This window comes from Paroedura picta, chromosome 14 (assembly GCF_049243985.1).
Source record: "Paroedura picta isolate Pp20150507F chromosome 14, Ppicta_v3.0, whole genome shotgun sequence".
In the NCBI taxonomy this organism is placed as follows: domain Eukaryota; kingdom Metazoa; phylum Chordata; class Lepidosauria; order Squamata; family Gekkonidae; genus Paroedura; species Paroedura picta.
Window position 1 is genome coordinate 28204134 of NC_135382.1, and position 16299 is coordinate 28220432.

At 43.3% G+C, this 16299-nt stretch overlaps 1 protein-coding gene across 3 annotated transcripts in view; it reads right to left on the bottom strand.

The window, feature by feature from the left end:
- Positions 1–16299, bottom strand: part of CDH8 (cadherin 8) — a 282681-nt gene that overhangs the window by 130618 nt on the left and 135764 nt on the right. For all 3 annotated transcript variants that reach the window (XM_077309853.1, XM_077309851.1, XM_077309854.1), the window contains exon 5: positions 6848–7015. In XM_077309853.1, coding sequence (XP_077165968.1) covers positions 6848–7015 — 168 coding nt within the window. The remainder of the gene's footprint in view (positions 1–6847; positions 7016–16299) is intronic.

Below are 16299 nucleotides of genomic sequence, written 5' to 3' on the forward strand. Positions count from 1 at the left end.
GTTGCAACCAACTCGTGGAAACCCCATGATGTTCTGCCTTATGGGGTTTTCAAGGAAAGAACTGAGCAGAAGTGTTTTGCCATCAATACGAGGACACAATCTCACCATGCATTTTTGTGTGTCTCGATATAATATATTATCTGCTGCTTTCTAGGTGTTTGCCTCAAAGAAATACCCACTAAGGTTAATAGGACCAATTTCTTTACAAATCTTCTATTCAAAACTGTTTGCCGTCCCGCTGAATAACCAAGGCAAAGAGCTGAGGTTGTCTTTTCAACCTTTCAGAGCTTACTTATGTGGGCAGAAGAACTAGTTAAGCTACCTAATTTCATGTCAACTTTGGGTACATTTGAAAGGCTGCATTTCTCTTTTATACTCCCCCCCCACACACACTTTTGGATGGAAACTGCCGTCATTTCTAATAACACGCACAACACTCAATAGAAATATTACCCTTAACATTGGCACCTTTTGTGTCGGTTGTATTATCGATGGCGTAAAATGGTATACAAGACCATAAAAGACACAGAAAAATGGGAAATGAGCCTGACAGTGTGCAGACATTATTCCAGAATTAATTGCATGCAGACTTGAGGACTTGTGTATGTGGCACACTCTAGTATAAAAACCTTCCAGCTCTGTAAAAACACACAGCGATTCTGGTGAAAATAATGCCAGTACTAAAGTGCTTAGATAAAAATTGCCAAGCCTTGTAGAGTGCTTCCAACGTATTTTTTTCCCCCAAGAAAGCCCAGAAGCAGTGAAAGTTTGTTGTTCTTATTTTTAAGACTCGGGAGAGTAATATTTGTTCAAAATCCAGCCATAAATACATATTTCTGTCCTGCTGGGGGAACAAGAAATACCCAGTATCGCTCATCGAAGACTATCAGGGTTCATTATAATTTATTGCAAATGTTCCGTGTATTGCGCCTTATGAATTTTGATCCTCTTCTGGCCTAGGAACACGCCAGTGTGACAATACTCTTAAGAAAGCAAGCACTCTTTCACTGCTGTCCTTTTACCACTTATCAAAGGAGGATGGATCAAGATATACATTTTTTGGGGGGAGGGGGTATTTTTTGGGGGGAGGGGGTATTTTAGCCAATGCTATCACCTAAATTACTTGGATACTGATTTGTTTAGATCAATAAGTTAGAACTTAAAACCAATATGCTAGTCTAATTAAATAATTAATAGTGTCGCTGCTGCAGTTCAGATGCAAAACCGTTTAGGCTAGGTCGTTGGGTAGATCTGGAAGGTTGGCATTACCTAGTTACAGTACGCAGAGTGAAGAATTAGTGACAAAGGATTCTTTAGGTGTGCATCTCCTGCAGATTTCAGGAGAATTGGATTGAACTCAGATTAAATTTCCCCTGTGGTGTGGGAGGGGGAAGGTTATAGGGCTGCCAACCTCTAGGGGGCACCTGGAGAACTAATGCAGTTGATCTCCACATGACCAAGGTCCGTTCCCCTGAAGAAAATGGCTGCTTTGGAGGGAGGACTCTATGACACTATACTTGGATGAGGACCCTTGCCTCCCCCCCCCCCAGGCTCCACTTCCCAAATCTCCAGGTATTTCTCAGTCCAGAACTGACAAAACATAGGGCACTATGAGAACTATACGAGTGCAGTCCACAGCCCAGATGTAGATTCAGTGATTACACTGAGAAATCTTCTGTGGTGGCCCTGTGACTTTGGAACAACTGCCCTCTGGTGATTCACCTGGCACCTAGATGTTTTTTTTATACCTGGTGAAAAACACAATTTTTCACCCAAGTCCTTATTATATAGTTTCATCTGTGTGCTGATCTGCCGGTGGGGAGGGAGGGAAGGTTATTTTTAAATGTTTTTCATGTATTTTAGATTATTTTGAGATTACCTTGTTGTGACTACCCTGGGGCCTTCAAGCAAATGTGCAGGATAAAAATTCCAAAATGCACACAAATTTGTTGGTTTTCATCACAAAGGAAAGAAATAACGGCAGGATGGGTTACTGTGGCAAAATCTTCCCCACAACATGGTGAACTGCTGCATATCAAAGGTTTACCACATCACAACTGTCACATGCAAGAATTGACCATTACTGGTATGTGGAAGAGATATTGTGTAGGCAAGCTTTCAACAGAAACTCGTGTGATTTCCAAACAACAAACTGCAACCTGAGTTTTCTAAGCCAGCAAACGCTGGCAGGGGCTCATGGGAATTGCAGTCCATGGACATCTGGAGGACCACAGGTTGACTACCCCTGTTCTAAGTGATTATATATACACACACACTATTTGGGCTGATCACACAAATTTGGGCGGATCACACAAATAACTTTTTGGGCGGATCACACAAAAACTTTTCAGATTTGGCTGACGTGATTTTGCTGACTCCAGAACATTTTGAGTGGGGGGAGGGGGGTTGTGCATATTTCCACCACCCCTTCCCAGGCAGCAGAAATCATCTCTGCTGCCTGAGAATGGGGGGAAGAGAGTACCCACCAAACAGCTCTTAATGTCAGGAGAGCTGCTCCCTATAAATCCCTCCCCAAATGGGGGAGGGATTTAAAGAGGGTGGGCAGAGGCTTGTCATTATCAGCTGTTCAGCGCATCCTCCTCCTTTTAAATGCTCACCCAACCTTCGCAGGCAAAGCATCATATCACTAATTTCCATTATGACCATTGTCCTCCACCAAAGTTCTCCACCAAAGCCACTAATTAGAACCAGATGACTGGCTGCTTCTTCACACTTTCTCCCTTACTTAGCAGCTTTGTTCACGGGGATAGGAGCGCAGAATATTAGCTTATCTTGTACTTTTGACTGAAACCTCTTTGACAAGAGCCTAACGATCTGTGAAGTAATTAGGAAAGCTTGAGAAGTGGGTAACTGTGGTCCTCCAGTTACAGATTTAGAACTCCTGTGCGCTGCACATCTTCAAAGAAGTGTCTCTCTGCATTGTGGGAATATGGATCATCTCAGAAGCCGCATCTATATATTTTTAGATCATTAAGGAGCATGTCGCCTTATATTGGATCCTGCTATTACACAACCACCCAGAACACAACCTGATTTAGAAACACAAGTCTGGCATTTCATAAAATAATGAGTGAGGGGAGGAGGAGGGCCGGTTTCAAACGAACCGTTTGCAAGTGTGAAATCTCTCCTTTTATACATGCAAGTATTTACAGATTCTCACACTCGTGGGCGGGTAACATTCATCTTGGCAAGCTTTTTTCCCCAGCACGTATCTGCCTCCTTGCTCTGTATTACAGATGCAGCATCACCTACAATTAGCTTAAATAATCTGCACATCTGGACACAACTCTTTTTTCTCCCCCATGGATTGAAAGAAGGAGGGTGGGATCTGAACCACAGGGGAGAAAAGACATCTCTGTGATATCCGGTTTTACGGTTTGGATCCAGCCCCAGTTCTCAAAGCTTGGAGGACACAAAGGGAAAGAGTGATGGGTACCATGCTGCTCATGAGTAGCACATTATGGAATCCTGCTCTAGGTAAAGGTAAAGGTAAAGGTATCCCCTGTGCAAGCACCGAGTCATGTCTGACCCTTGGGGTGACACCCTCCAGCGTTTTCATGGCAGACTCAATACGGGGTGGTTTGCCAGTGCCTTCCCCAGTCATTACCGTTTACCCCCCAGCAAGCTGGGTACTCATTTTACCGACCTCGGAGGGATGGAAGGCTGAGTCAACCTTGAGCCGGCTGCTGGGATTGAACTCCCAGCCTCATGGGCAAAGCTTTCAGGCGGCTGCCTTACCACTCTGCGCCACAAGAGGCTCCTCAATCCTGCTCTACTGCAGCATTAATTGATGCCTCTCTTTTCCCTGGCACTTCTTCTTTCTACTCATGGCATCATATAGCTTGATCTCAGCAGATCTTGGGAGCTAAGTGGGGTTGGTACTTGAATGGGAGACCACCAATGAAGACACTGCAGAGACAGGCAATGACGGACCACCTCTGCTTCTCACTTGCCTTGAAAACTCTATGGGGGGGATACCATAAGTCAGCTGTGACTTGATGCCAGTTTACACACACATCTCATTAGGGGGATAAATATGATTCCTTTTTGAGCTTATCTCTCTGCGTCCCAATGTCCCTTCTGAACTGGAGTGATGCATCAAGCTGGGACAGCAAACTGTGGAACCTCAAGCAATTACTCCAATGGTACGCTGCCATGTTGATGAGGCTTCCCATGATACAGGCCTGACACATGCAACAATTTGGGTCACAGTATGTCTCTTGACTCCCCCCCCCCAAGCTGTGGTTATATTGACTATTAACCTTCCATGGATGGCAGTGACTCCAATTTCTTATTAGTACTCTCCTAAGGAGATGAAGTGGAAGTTGGGTGATACCACTTCAGTCAGTTTCCTGCCAGTACTCTGTACTAGCTGACTTTCACCCCAGCTTCCAGTCCTCTGGAAGGGAAGTTGCTTTTAATGAAGGGCTGCACATTGTTTTTTGTTGCTGTTGTTGAAAGATCAACAAGTTTCCAACTGGATATTCGAGGATCCTCTGCTATGTGCCACCCAGACTGAGAGACCTTTTTGCTTCTAACTAGCCCGATAGCCCTCAAACTCAATTGCTTATTACCATCCAGTCTGATGCCCTTTTGGAAAATGGTGGCTCCAGTGATCATGCCCTTGTATTTTCTGCACTAAAGAACTGACCCAAGGAAGTCAACTGGTTTCTCTGCAGTCTCACTCTCCCATTGGCAGCTGTTTCAGACCTTTGTCACCCACAGGTTCTACTATTTCCCTTATGTCTTGCACTTCCTTCTCAGTCATCTGAATTCATCCTGGTTTTGAAACCAAAACCAAGACAATTTTTTTATTTCATTTTTTTAGTTTTTGAAGGCTACATTCCTTGGACAAAATGGGACAATTAAAGATTGGCAGGAGATACACCTTGAACCCATGTGAGGTCTAACAACATCTTTTTAATTCTTTTTTTCAAAATCAATGGCACGGGTGTGGAGTTAAGCCACAGGCACTTAAACCATCCCTTTATTTAAATAACTAAGAGCCTCTTGTGGCGCAGAGTGGTAAGGCAGCCGTCTGAAAGCTTTGCCCATGAGGCTGGGAGTTCAATCCCAGCAGCCGGCTCAAGGTTGACTCAGCCTTCCATCCTTCCGAGGTCGGTAAAATGAGGACCCAACTTGCTGGGGGGTAAAGGGTAATGACTGGGGAAGGCACTGGCAAACCACCCCGTATTGAGTCTGCCATGAAAACGCTAGAGGGCGTCACCCCAAGGGTCAGACATGACTCGGTGCTTGCACAGGGGATACCTTTACCTATTTAAATAACTATTAACATATTTTCCCAATCTGGAAATTCCCCCATCCCCTTGCTCCATTTTAATCTTCTTGGCTCAACAACAGAGAAAGAGGACAGAAAGACCAGCCAGCTTTGTGGATGGCTACTCTAGAAAACTCTATTACCATACACCTATTTTGGATAAAATCAATCCTCATTATAATCCTCCCTCCCCTCCCCCCCCCCCACACACCCTTTGATACAAACTACAAAGCACTGCAGGGAGAGCTCAGCGGGTTGCCAAATCATTTTAACCTAACCCAGCAAGACGCACGCTGGAACCATAGAAGTAAATATGGATTTCGAATTAAAGATCAACAATTAACCAGACCCAGTCGCATTCACTTTTCTCTTCGCCTCTCATCTCCAATTAGTCAGTGCTTTATTTCTTTTATCAACTACACATGTCTTTTTAAAGGTTGTGTCATCCATCTGCTCTCAAGTTATAACAATAATGAAAAGCGGCACTGAGAATGCTGGGAAGAACAATGGCGCTAACAAAGGACAGGAGAATGTATGGCAGGATGGGGGAAAGGAGGGTTAGAGGGTATATACAGACACATACGTGTTTGTGTGTATGTGTGTGTGTGTGATGGTCTTATTACAGCTCCTGCGTGATGATAAAATTAGTTTGATGTGCAGGTTCCCAGAAAGCCGTATACACACACACACAAATATGCACACTGAGTCAGTGTTGGTTGACAAGCTCCGTATTGCCAATTCTGACTGGCAGCAGCTCCCCAGGACCTCAGGAAAGGTTGGTCATCCCTTATAGTTGTTGAGATTCTTTACCTAGAAAGGTCAAGGATTAAACCTGGGACCTTCTGCATGCCAAAGCACATTGAAAGTGCATTATCCTAATGTGTGCGGAATGGGCCTAGGTCTTCCAGTGTGTGTGTGCGGAGAAAAATAATAATAACCACGAGTCAAAACAACTCCATGAATTTGTGATTATGCGTATTGTGTAAGTTTTGAAAAATGGATATATAATCCTTTAAGAATGTATGCACAAATCCTGCTTCACCGTTGACTTTGTGGTGAAGGGTCCGTGTGAGCATGGATAAAGTAGCCTAGAGGAAGTTCAGTGCACCCATGCTGAGAATTACTAGTTATGGTGGAAAAAGTAGAGGTAAATGTTGATGGACAGAGAAGGGCAAATAACTTCAGACACAAGGAGGAAATTGAAGGAATGGAACAATGACAGCCCATGCACAGTTCTGGAGGTATCAGGAGAACCTTGGGGAATGCAAGTATAGACACAGGAGGTATATCATAAGGGCCAGAGAAACAGGAGGTATAGCATAAGAACAAGGAACTTCACATGTATGTTTAAAATTCCAGAATGTCATTGTGGAACAAGTAGGATGTCAAAACCATAGTGTTACAGACATGGTCTCAGTATATTGAAATACAAAACCGTTTTGCTCCTTCTGAAAGCAAGACATATTGTCTCTGTGGAAAGACAAACTCAACAAGGAGCTTCAGTGTGAAGAAATTTGCATTCTGCACGGAGAAAAAAAAGACACTTACTTTGTGCAAACTTTGGAGGATTGTCATTGACATCGGTGAGCGTGATCGTCACGGTCGTGGTCCCAGACAGCCCGCCCATGTGCCCGCCCATATCTTTTGCTTGGATGACGACAAAATACTCCTCTTTAGCTTCTCGGTCCATGTTTGAAAGAGCAGTTTTAATAATTGCTGAAAGAAAAGAAAGAGAACACAGATCACAGAGGTGAAATTAAGTCTATGTAAGCAAGGGACCCATGAGGAATTCTGCATGTGAGAGACAAACAGTTTGGAAATATCACCTACGTAGGTGAAGCTGCCTTCAAGGTCAATATTGTCGATTACAAATGGCAGTGGTTCTCCAGAGGTTTTCAGCATCACCTATTGCCTGAACGTTGTACGGGAGATGCTAGAGATGGAATCCGAGATCTTCTGCATTTAAGCCAGATGCTCTGCCCCTAACCCACAGTGCTTCCATCCAACATGAGAAGCCTTCTCACTAATTCTACAAAATGTCAACCTTCAGCAGGCATCATTCCCCACTTCCCCTCCTTTTTAACCAGCTCTTAACCACCCTCAACATTCCATATTGGACTACTGGTCCAACCCAACGTAACTATGTTTATGATCTTACATGTGTCCTTGAGAGCACTCAGTCCTCACATGGCCATTTTACACATCTCAGTGAGGCCAGGATCTCAGTGGGTTGTTGCTCAACCAGAAATACATTTCACAGCCAGCCTTACTGGACTCCTTGCTGGCTGACTTGTCTTTGGCAGTTCTGGCCACAGCCATTTCCCTCCTCTTCTGTTGGTTTTCTGTAGGTTCCAAGATGCAAAACAGCATGCCTCAGGACTGATTTAGGAAGGAAAAACAGATTGACAGGAGGACTAATCCTGTGGATTCTTCACTAGCAGCCAGCCCCTGAGACCACCTGCCGTTCCTTCTGTGTCTTCCCTCTGAAGGGGACAACCTTAACTGTGTCTTCAGCTGCCAGGAAGGGAAAGATGGTGAGAATGTGCAGATCATTGGGAAAGGATGTGTGCATTGGCATCTTTATCATTAACCAGCCCCTGAGTCCACCTGCAGCTCCTTCTGTTTTTTCCATCTGCAGATAAAATCCTGGAGCTTGGAGCATATCTTCAACTGCCAAGTACCCAAAGAGACTGTACAAACAACCTCCAATTCTTAACATCTGTTGTTGTTTTAATTTTCGGGAAGCCACTTTAGAAGCTAACCTTGGCTAGAAAGTAGGGTATACAGATACTAAATAAATACAGTAAGCAAACCAAAGTCCCTTCCATCTTCTGGGAGAATGAGCAGAGCTCTCCAAACAGCCATTTCTTCGTTACCAAGCACAACCATCTCTGATTGTATTCAGACCTATAAATCCAGGATGGCTGAGAAAGGGAAACAACCTCAGACTGAAACCTAATTTATGAGAGATCCAGTGAGAAGTCTGAGGAGAGGAGATTCACACTTTTCTTGGCTTCATTTTTCCTTACTCCCCCTCCCCCTTGTATCCACCCAAATAGCAAATTATGGGGAAAAGATTCTCCTTTAACATCCATAGGTACCTATTTCTGCAGTCCTGAGATACATGGCTCCCAAGAAAAGCCTGTCACCATGCTGCATAACAAAAACAAAACTAACACACCAAAAAGAGAACAAAGAACCTTGCAAAATTTGCCTTTGTGTGTCCCAAATGTTATTTTTAAGGTTTTTTTTTTTAAATTAGTAAAGAAAGCAAGTGTTTGAAAGAGGCTTTTGTTATTGTGTTCCTTTGATGTTGAAACATATTTCAGCCAAACGCCTAAATTCTTGGGGTTGCAGAAATGCAAACCCACAGTGGAGGTAATAGTTCTCCTTTATCTGTTGTTTCCACAGACACCGATGGTGAAGAACATTTGCTTTTAAAAATCAGATTAATGGTTTAATGAGATTCTTCCCCTCTCCCCATGGCTCCCCCAACTCATAATAAGCTAATTCAGTTCGTAATGATTCCATCATGATAAAAATAGATAAAAGGAGTATTTTTACATGTTCTCTACTTTTTTTTTTTTGACAATGAGAAGTCCAGAGTAGACTCCATAGGTTGTGGTTTCCTTTGGCTAAAAGAGAGCCCTAAGACCTTATGCTGTTTATAATATCTGTTCATTTATGTAAGCAGAACCTATTGGAAGACAGCAATCCCCCAAAGAAGCAATACCCCTATTAATCTGGAATTTGAACTACAGAGAACATCTGCTCCCTATGAATATTGCAGTTTTTGGAAGGATGGCAGTTTCCGATTATATATAAATCTGTAAATAGGGCCTGGAAGGGCTGGGGGCCCCATGTAGGCATGTATACCACCATGCTTCCCAAGCATATTCTGCACAATCATACCACTTATGAGGTTTCTCAAAGCCTAAAGAATGTTTCAGGGGGTTCTCAACATTCAAGAAAAAGTTGAGAAAGGCTGCATGTACAATGCACATTATTTCTATGTATGTGATATATTTAATCTCAACTGAAATGAGGTGTAAGGGAAGTGAACAAGGTACAAAAAGAAACTAGTGTGGTCAAAGCATTGGGCTAGGACCAAGGAGAGCAAGATCTGAATTCCTTCTCTACCGTGGAGGCTTGCTAGGTGACCTTACACCATGCAGTCTCTCACAGCCTCAAATACCTCACAGGATGGTTGTTAGGTAAGATGGCAGAGGAAAAAATGATGCAGCAACCAGTTTTGCGGAGAAAGATGGAAATGAATATCAACATAGAAGACAATAAAGAATCAATGGGTTTGATTCACAGAAGATAAAAGTGAACCCGAAATGGGTATTTTCAGGCTTAACCAGCTCCATTAGGACGTAGCTCTCTATGTTTGTCTATGTATATCCAACGGAAAGTGCAAACTGCCTCACTATTACTCCTCCAAACTGTCCCTTCCCAGAGATGAGAAAAAGAAGAGTTGACTTTTATACCTAGGTTTTCACCATCCTATGGAGTCTCAAACCGGCTTACAATCACCTTCCCTTCCTCTCCCCACAACAGCCACTCTGTGAGGGAGGTGGGGTTGAGAGAGCTCTGACAGAACTGCTCTATCAGGACTGGGACTAGACCAAGGTCACCCAGATGGCTGCATGTGGAGGAGTGCGGAATCAAACCCAGTTTACTCACTGGTTCCCAAGCGACAGGCTCATCCCCAGTAATCAGGACAAGCCAACTCTGTCATGGTAATATGACAATCTATCGAAAAGGGAGACTTCCACTCTTCCTGGTTAGGATTTTTTTTTAAATCACATCATTTGTCTGTGAAAAGAGAGCTGGGAGTAGAACTTACTGAATAGTCTTAGTAATAAGTGCAGTGTTAGCCGTGTCAAGGGAAATCCAGTCCACCCGTACAGCACCCTGGAGTTTCCTTCTCTGGCAAAAGGGGGGGGGGAGGGGTTGTTTTTATCCACCAGCTTCTCTTCTCCGAGCTCTCTGCTGGAGGGCTCTGCTTGTGTGGAAGCATTGACAGTGACACACTAATAGCCACATATTCAATTTTTTAAGCTGGCAATTATATAACATGGCATAATAAAGAGGTTCATGGGTGAGATCATGTAACTCTGTGATCATTAGGTGTTAGCAACCCGTTTATTTCTACGCGGGAAAAGCTCTTCGGAGTCCAACAGCTGAGAAGAGTTCCTATCAAAATAAAAGGGGCAGCAGTCTACAGAAAGACTGGCGGATCGGTGCAGATATGCTGAGTTCAAAATGCCCCTTCTTCTGAGTTCAAAATGGTATAGTCCATTTTTTGCAGAATTCTAGTATTCCGCCGTATTCCTGCAACAGGAATTGGAAGAAGGATTCCGAGTGGAAGAATAGGGTTGTGCACCATATTTATTAATTAATTTATTGGCCCGTTTGACTTTTGTCTTTTCGGTCACTTAGACCCTCAGGGAAGCTACTGAGAAGGAAATGCAATACCAAACACACAGCCACAAGAGGAGAGAAACCAAAAACAATCAATATAAGCATCATGGTCCATGAAAATGTATTGGAGTCCATCCGTCCCATTTAACTGAAACGAGTCTTAGCTAACGTTGTCACTGATTTGCATGAATGTACTGTTTTAGGTCAAAAATGCCACTTTCTGTTATGGATTTTCCTCGTTAGAGCACAAACCTGCCACTATTTCTTTACCTCGATCGTACTAATGCTATTTGATTTTTTTAAAACACAGTTAAAATTGACACCTGTTTTTGCAATAATTGCCTGCAAGTAATACTGCAATGGCATAAAATAAGCTAACTGGAAACAGTGACAGTAAATAGATACTTTTTTTTTTTGGGGGGGGGGGGATGAATATGCCTATTTCACTGAAGACAGACTGGGAAGGTTCCATTTGAGCCTTGAAAAAGTGTTCCATAAACTTGGTGCCACCACTGAAAGTTCCAGACATGTGTTGCTTGACCAAGAAGAATATCTTAAGGGGAAAAGGTTGAGAAAAAATGGCAAGCAATGACTTGGTTTTATATACTGGATACTGATGTTATAGTGGTCCTTAGCTGGGTATACAGAGTGTTATCCTAAGTGAAGTTCTATGCCCAGAGACTTCAAAAAGCTTACAAGGGAGTAATTCTACTTATGATGACACTGTCTGAGAAACATTATTGTTCTCAATTATATGTGATTTTTTTAAGGGGGGGTGGGAGATTTGAGGAATGTAAGAACAGTCTTGCTGGATCAGAGCAGTGGTCTATCTAGTCCAGCATCCTGTCTCACACAGTGGAGAACCAGTTAGTACGGAAGTCCAAGCACAGAGACCTTGACTTCCCCTTGAAGTTGACCCCTGGCAATGGTATTCAGAGGATTACTGCCCCTGAATGTGGAGGCCCTAATCAAAGTACTCATCTGCATAAAGCATTTTCCCAGGATTAGAAGAAAGCTGGGGGTTGCATTCATCCGTGATCTCATTTCGCTAGCGGTTTGGGAGCAATTTGAAGGGTCTCAACTCAGAAGTAGGTCCCGTGCTGCTCCCAGGATAGGGCCCTCTGCATTGCAGCCATGATCTTGTAAAGGTTGCTCTAGTTTGGGGACACAGCAGCATGACCCAAGCAAGCCAGGGAATTGTATTCTTGGATGGAAACCTGAAACCAGTTTGACGGAGTGACCATCAGGGTTTTCCCTCTTGTAAAACATCCTGTCATTAGAAATAGAGAGTGAACACGGTACAGACTAAGATATCTGCAAGGTGCCTTGGCAGCTTGTCTAAAGGAGGGGAAAGTCCCTGGAAGCTGGGCTGGACAGGGAAACCCCTCTCCCCGTTTTCGATTCTCTTTTTCCAATCCCCCTCCTGCCCAGTGATAGCTGTGTGTGTTTTTCCAAACAGATTTTTCTAAAACAAAAACAAAACAAAACTAGACCACAAGGGTATCTTTTTGCCAATTCAACTTGTGAAGCAGATTGTGCAAATTGCTTAGCCTGGATGCACACTGTCCCCTCCTCTAAGCTATCATTCTACAGCTGCTTTCTTTGCTCTTGGGCACAGTCACACCAATTCCATTTAAAAACAAAATCCACCGCATTTAAAATATGATTCTAATATAAGGAGATAATTTAAAGGTGCATTTAGGTGTAATTCAGGCCTATTTTTTTTAACTGAAGTCAAATGAGGCTTCTAACAAGAGGAGGCTGCATTCCCTGCACTATCATAGTCCTGGATTGAAATGCCATGGATTGGGGTGAGGTTAATAGCCATTTATAGAGGCAGACTAACATAAATGGCTATGTTAGTCTCCCACAGGAATGTAAGAGGAAAGCAAAGAACATCTGTTGCTCCCAAGCAGGCAATGCTTCTTTTACTTCTAGCCCCCTAATGAACATCCACAGCTCCTGTTCACACCAAGACTTTTGGGGTGGGTCTAGCTAATATGGAGCATAAGGTAAAGGTAAAGGCATCCCCTGTGCAAGCACCGGGTCATGTCTGACCCTTGGGGTGATGCCCTCTAGCGTTTTCATGGAAGACTCAATACGGGGTGGTTTGCCAGTGCCTTCCCCAGTCATTACCGTTTACCCCCCAGCAAACTGGGTACTCATTTTACCGACCTCGGAAGGACGGAAGGCTGAGTCAACCTTGAGCTGGCTGCTGGGATCGAACTCCCAGCCTCATGGGCAGAGCTTCAGACAACATGTTGGCTGCCTTACCACCCTGCTCCACAAGAGGCTCATTATATGGAGCATATACCTCTGGAATTAAGTGCTCACCCTTTAATCTCTAGTACAGGGATTCCCTACCAGGTGGCCCCTCAAGCTACAGAACAAGCTGTTTTGCTATTTGCTATCATGCCGTAAGGGGTGTTTTATGAGGTTTTATTGTATTTTTATTCTTTTTATCTTGTGTAAACTGCTGCGAGACCAATGGAAGAATGGTGGTATAAAAATCAATAAAATAAATAACGTAGAGGAGGGGAGAATTATATGAGCCTCCCTTATTTATAAATAAATAAATAAACAAACAAACAAACAAACACATGATTCTGCTTTGGATTCTGATCAGGAAGAAAAGTATTATTATTATTGTAATGATGATGATGATGATGATGATGATGATGATGATGATTGATAGTGGAATTCTATGTGGAGCAACACCCTTCAAAACCCATTGAAGTAAATGAGGGTATTGCACTGTGAATCCATTTTCGCTTTCCCTTTGATTCAGGCAGGAAACAAGTATATGTTTATCGCTTCAATATATGCTTAAATACTTATATTAATAATGCTTATTTTGCTTTAATACATGTGTATACACTTTAGAATGTTTTTAAGGTTGAAACGTTTGAATGTTTGACATCCACCCCCTTCAGGACCTTATTCAGATGGAAAGGCAGCACTGGAATGTTTGCTTTATTTATATATTGGCTGGGTTTACTTTTATTTATAAAATGTGTTAATTGCCTCTTAGTGCAAAAAAAAAAAAAAGGAAAAGGAAAAAAAAGGACTCAAGGTGATGTTCAGTCAATTCGAAATAAGGCTGAGATAACAATAAAGGACAGACCACAAGAACACATTATTTTTTAAATGTATGCTTTTACATTTCTATTTCTTTTATATATCTGAAAATGCTTAATTCATGGCTTAGTGGCTCTCGGTAGGAAGCAGATTCCAAACCGAATGCCTTGTAATGAGTGTTGCATGTCACCTTAAACGGAAAAGGAACCAGGAACCCTTCCATCCTGAAAAACAGCTTCTTGGTCAAGATTGAAAGCAGAGTTAATTTGGGAGAAAACAGCACCAGGGCTATGCTGAGCCAGGGCTGCTGAGAGCTCCAATAGACAGCAAGAGATTAGAATGGATGACTTGACTCACTCTGTCAGCCCCCAGGACAACCACCACTTAGAGTTCTCAGATCTAGGTTGGGATATGCCTAGAGATTGGGGAAGAGTGGGGGTTTAAGTAGTGCAGTCAGCTCTGGGATTGGAAATACCTGGATACTTGGGAGTCTGGGAAGGCCAAGGTTGAGGGAGGGAACAATATCAAAGAGTCCACCTGCCTAAGCAGCCATTTTCTCCCAGGGAACTGATCTTGGTCACCTGGATTGCAATAGCGGAACATCTCCAGGTGCCACCTGGACTTTGTCAGTCCTTGGTTTAATGCCACAGAGCGAACCCTTCCAAAGCAGCCATTTTCCCCAGGGGGCAACTGATCTCTGTCATCTGGCAATGGCTTAGGGTTTGAGAAGGGGAGGAGCCACAGGAGTGTAAAAAGCCACAGAGTCCAGCCTCCAAAGAAGCCATGTTCTTCAGTGAGATCTCCAGGCCTTACAGACACACATACACACACAATTTCTGGCAGCCTTGTACTGGGCTCCCACTGATCACGGGCTCCCAGTGTCAATTTCTGTGGCTGGTCTTGCCCATTCCGTTTCTAAGGAGTAACCAGGTGTCTTTGGGGCAGGAGTCCTGCTATTATAACTGGCTTATCGGCATTCCACAAAGCACATGGGCAAGTTCAATAGCCACTGTCGGAGCATGCTCAGAACATGACAGCTTATCTTCAACCGCAGACTATGTTTGCAAGGCACACGTTTTGCCTGGGTCTAGCCCATGCCTGGATGGGAGAAACCCCCTAGGAATACTATATATAGGCCACTTTGAATTCCATACGAGGGGAAAGGTAGGAGCTATAAATACATAACTGCAAACACTTCAGATAAAATCACCCTGTTTTCTGAGGCTGACCTGAGGTTTTATGTATGTGTATGGGTGTAATAGGCTGCAGTTTTAAGGATACTTCCCTGGGAGTAAAGCTCTCCTGAATAAAATGGGACTTCGGGCTGTTTAGAATTGCTCCCTATGACCGTAAACCATCAACAACAACAAATGTCTAAGTTTAAAGCTTAGTTTGTTCACTTCTGGCAACATTAAGACAGTTATTTAGGGAAATAGATGCTGCTCTTAGTTCTGACGAGAAGGGAGGGGGGATAATCACACACCCACATAGATCTGGATGTCATCAACATAACTTAGATGATGTGCTTTCCATTTATTTTATTTATCATTCAGTTTTTATTTTTCACTGATGACACTCCAAATGAAGAAGAAGAAGAGTTGGTTCTTATATGCCACTTTTCTCTACCTGAAGCAGTCTCAAAGTGGCTTACAATTGACTTCCCTTTCCCCTCCCCACAAGAGACACCTGTGAGGCAGGTGAGGTTGAGAGAGCCCTGATATTGCTGCTTGGTCAGAACAGCTTTATCAGTGTTGTGGCAAGCCCAAGGTCACCCAACTGGCTGCATGTGGAGGAGTGTGGAATCAAACCCGGATCACCAGATTAGAAGTCCGCACTCCTAACTGCTAAAACAGCTAGGCTCTTCTAGTAGTTGTGTGTATGTTCACACATACGCACACACACATTTAAATGTGTTGGGTCTTCTCTCACTTTTGCATGTTTTCCTATTATTCCCACCGATGTTCTTTTAAACTGAATGAATCCTGTCTCTTCTCTGTGTTACTACCTAGTCCTATTTCTTAATCCATCAGTGAACTTTGGCAATGATTTTCAGCATAATTGACACTGCAGGACACTGCAAGAGGGGTCAGAGGGAAAGAGGGAGGAGGAGGGGAAAGAAGGAGGAGGAAGGAAGAAAAGGAAAAAAAAAAGATCCAGCCCAAAAGGGGAGGGGAGGGGGGAAAGCCACTATCCAAATACCAGCCTAGTCTTATATATGAGTCAATATGGTTTTCCAGCATTTTATGGTGAAATTAGGTGCCTCGGCATATATGCGGGCTGGCTTATATGCGAATATATACGGTAAATCTAGAAACTTGGTTTTGATTTAGCTCATTTTATTTAAGGTTTTGTTTTCAGTGTCACTCGTCTGGTACCATCAAAGACAAAAGGGATTGTGTGCCGATTCTTATATCACTTAGCACATCATTTGCTGCCAACTGAAGAAAAGAGGAAATGGAGCAGTGAGTAAAAGGGGGACTATACTACAGAATATA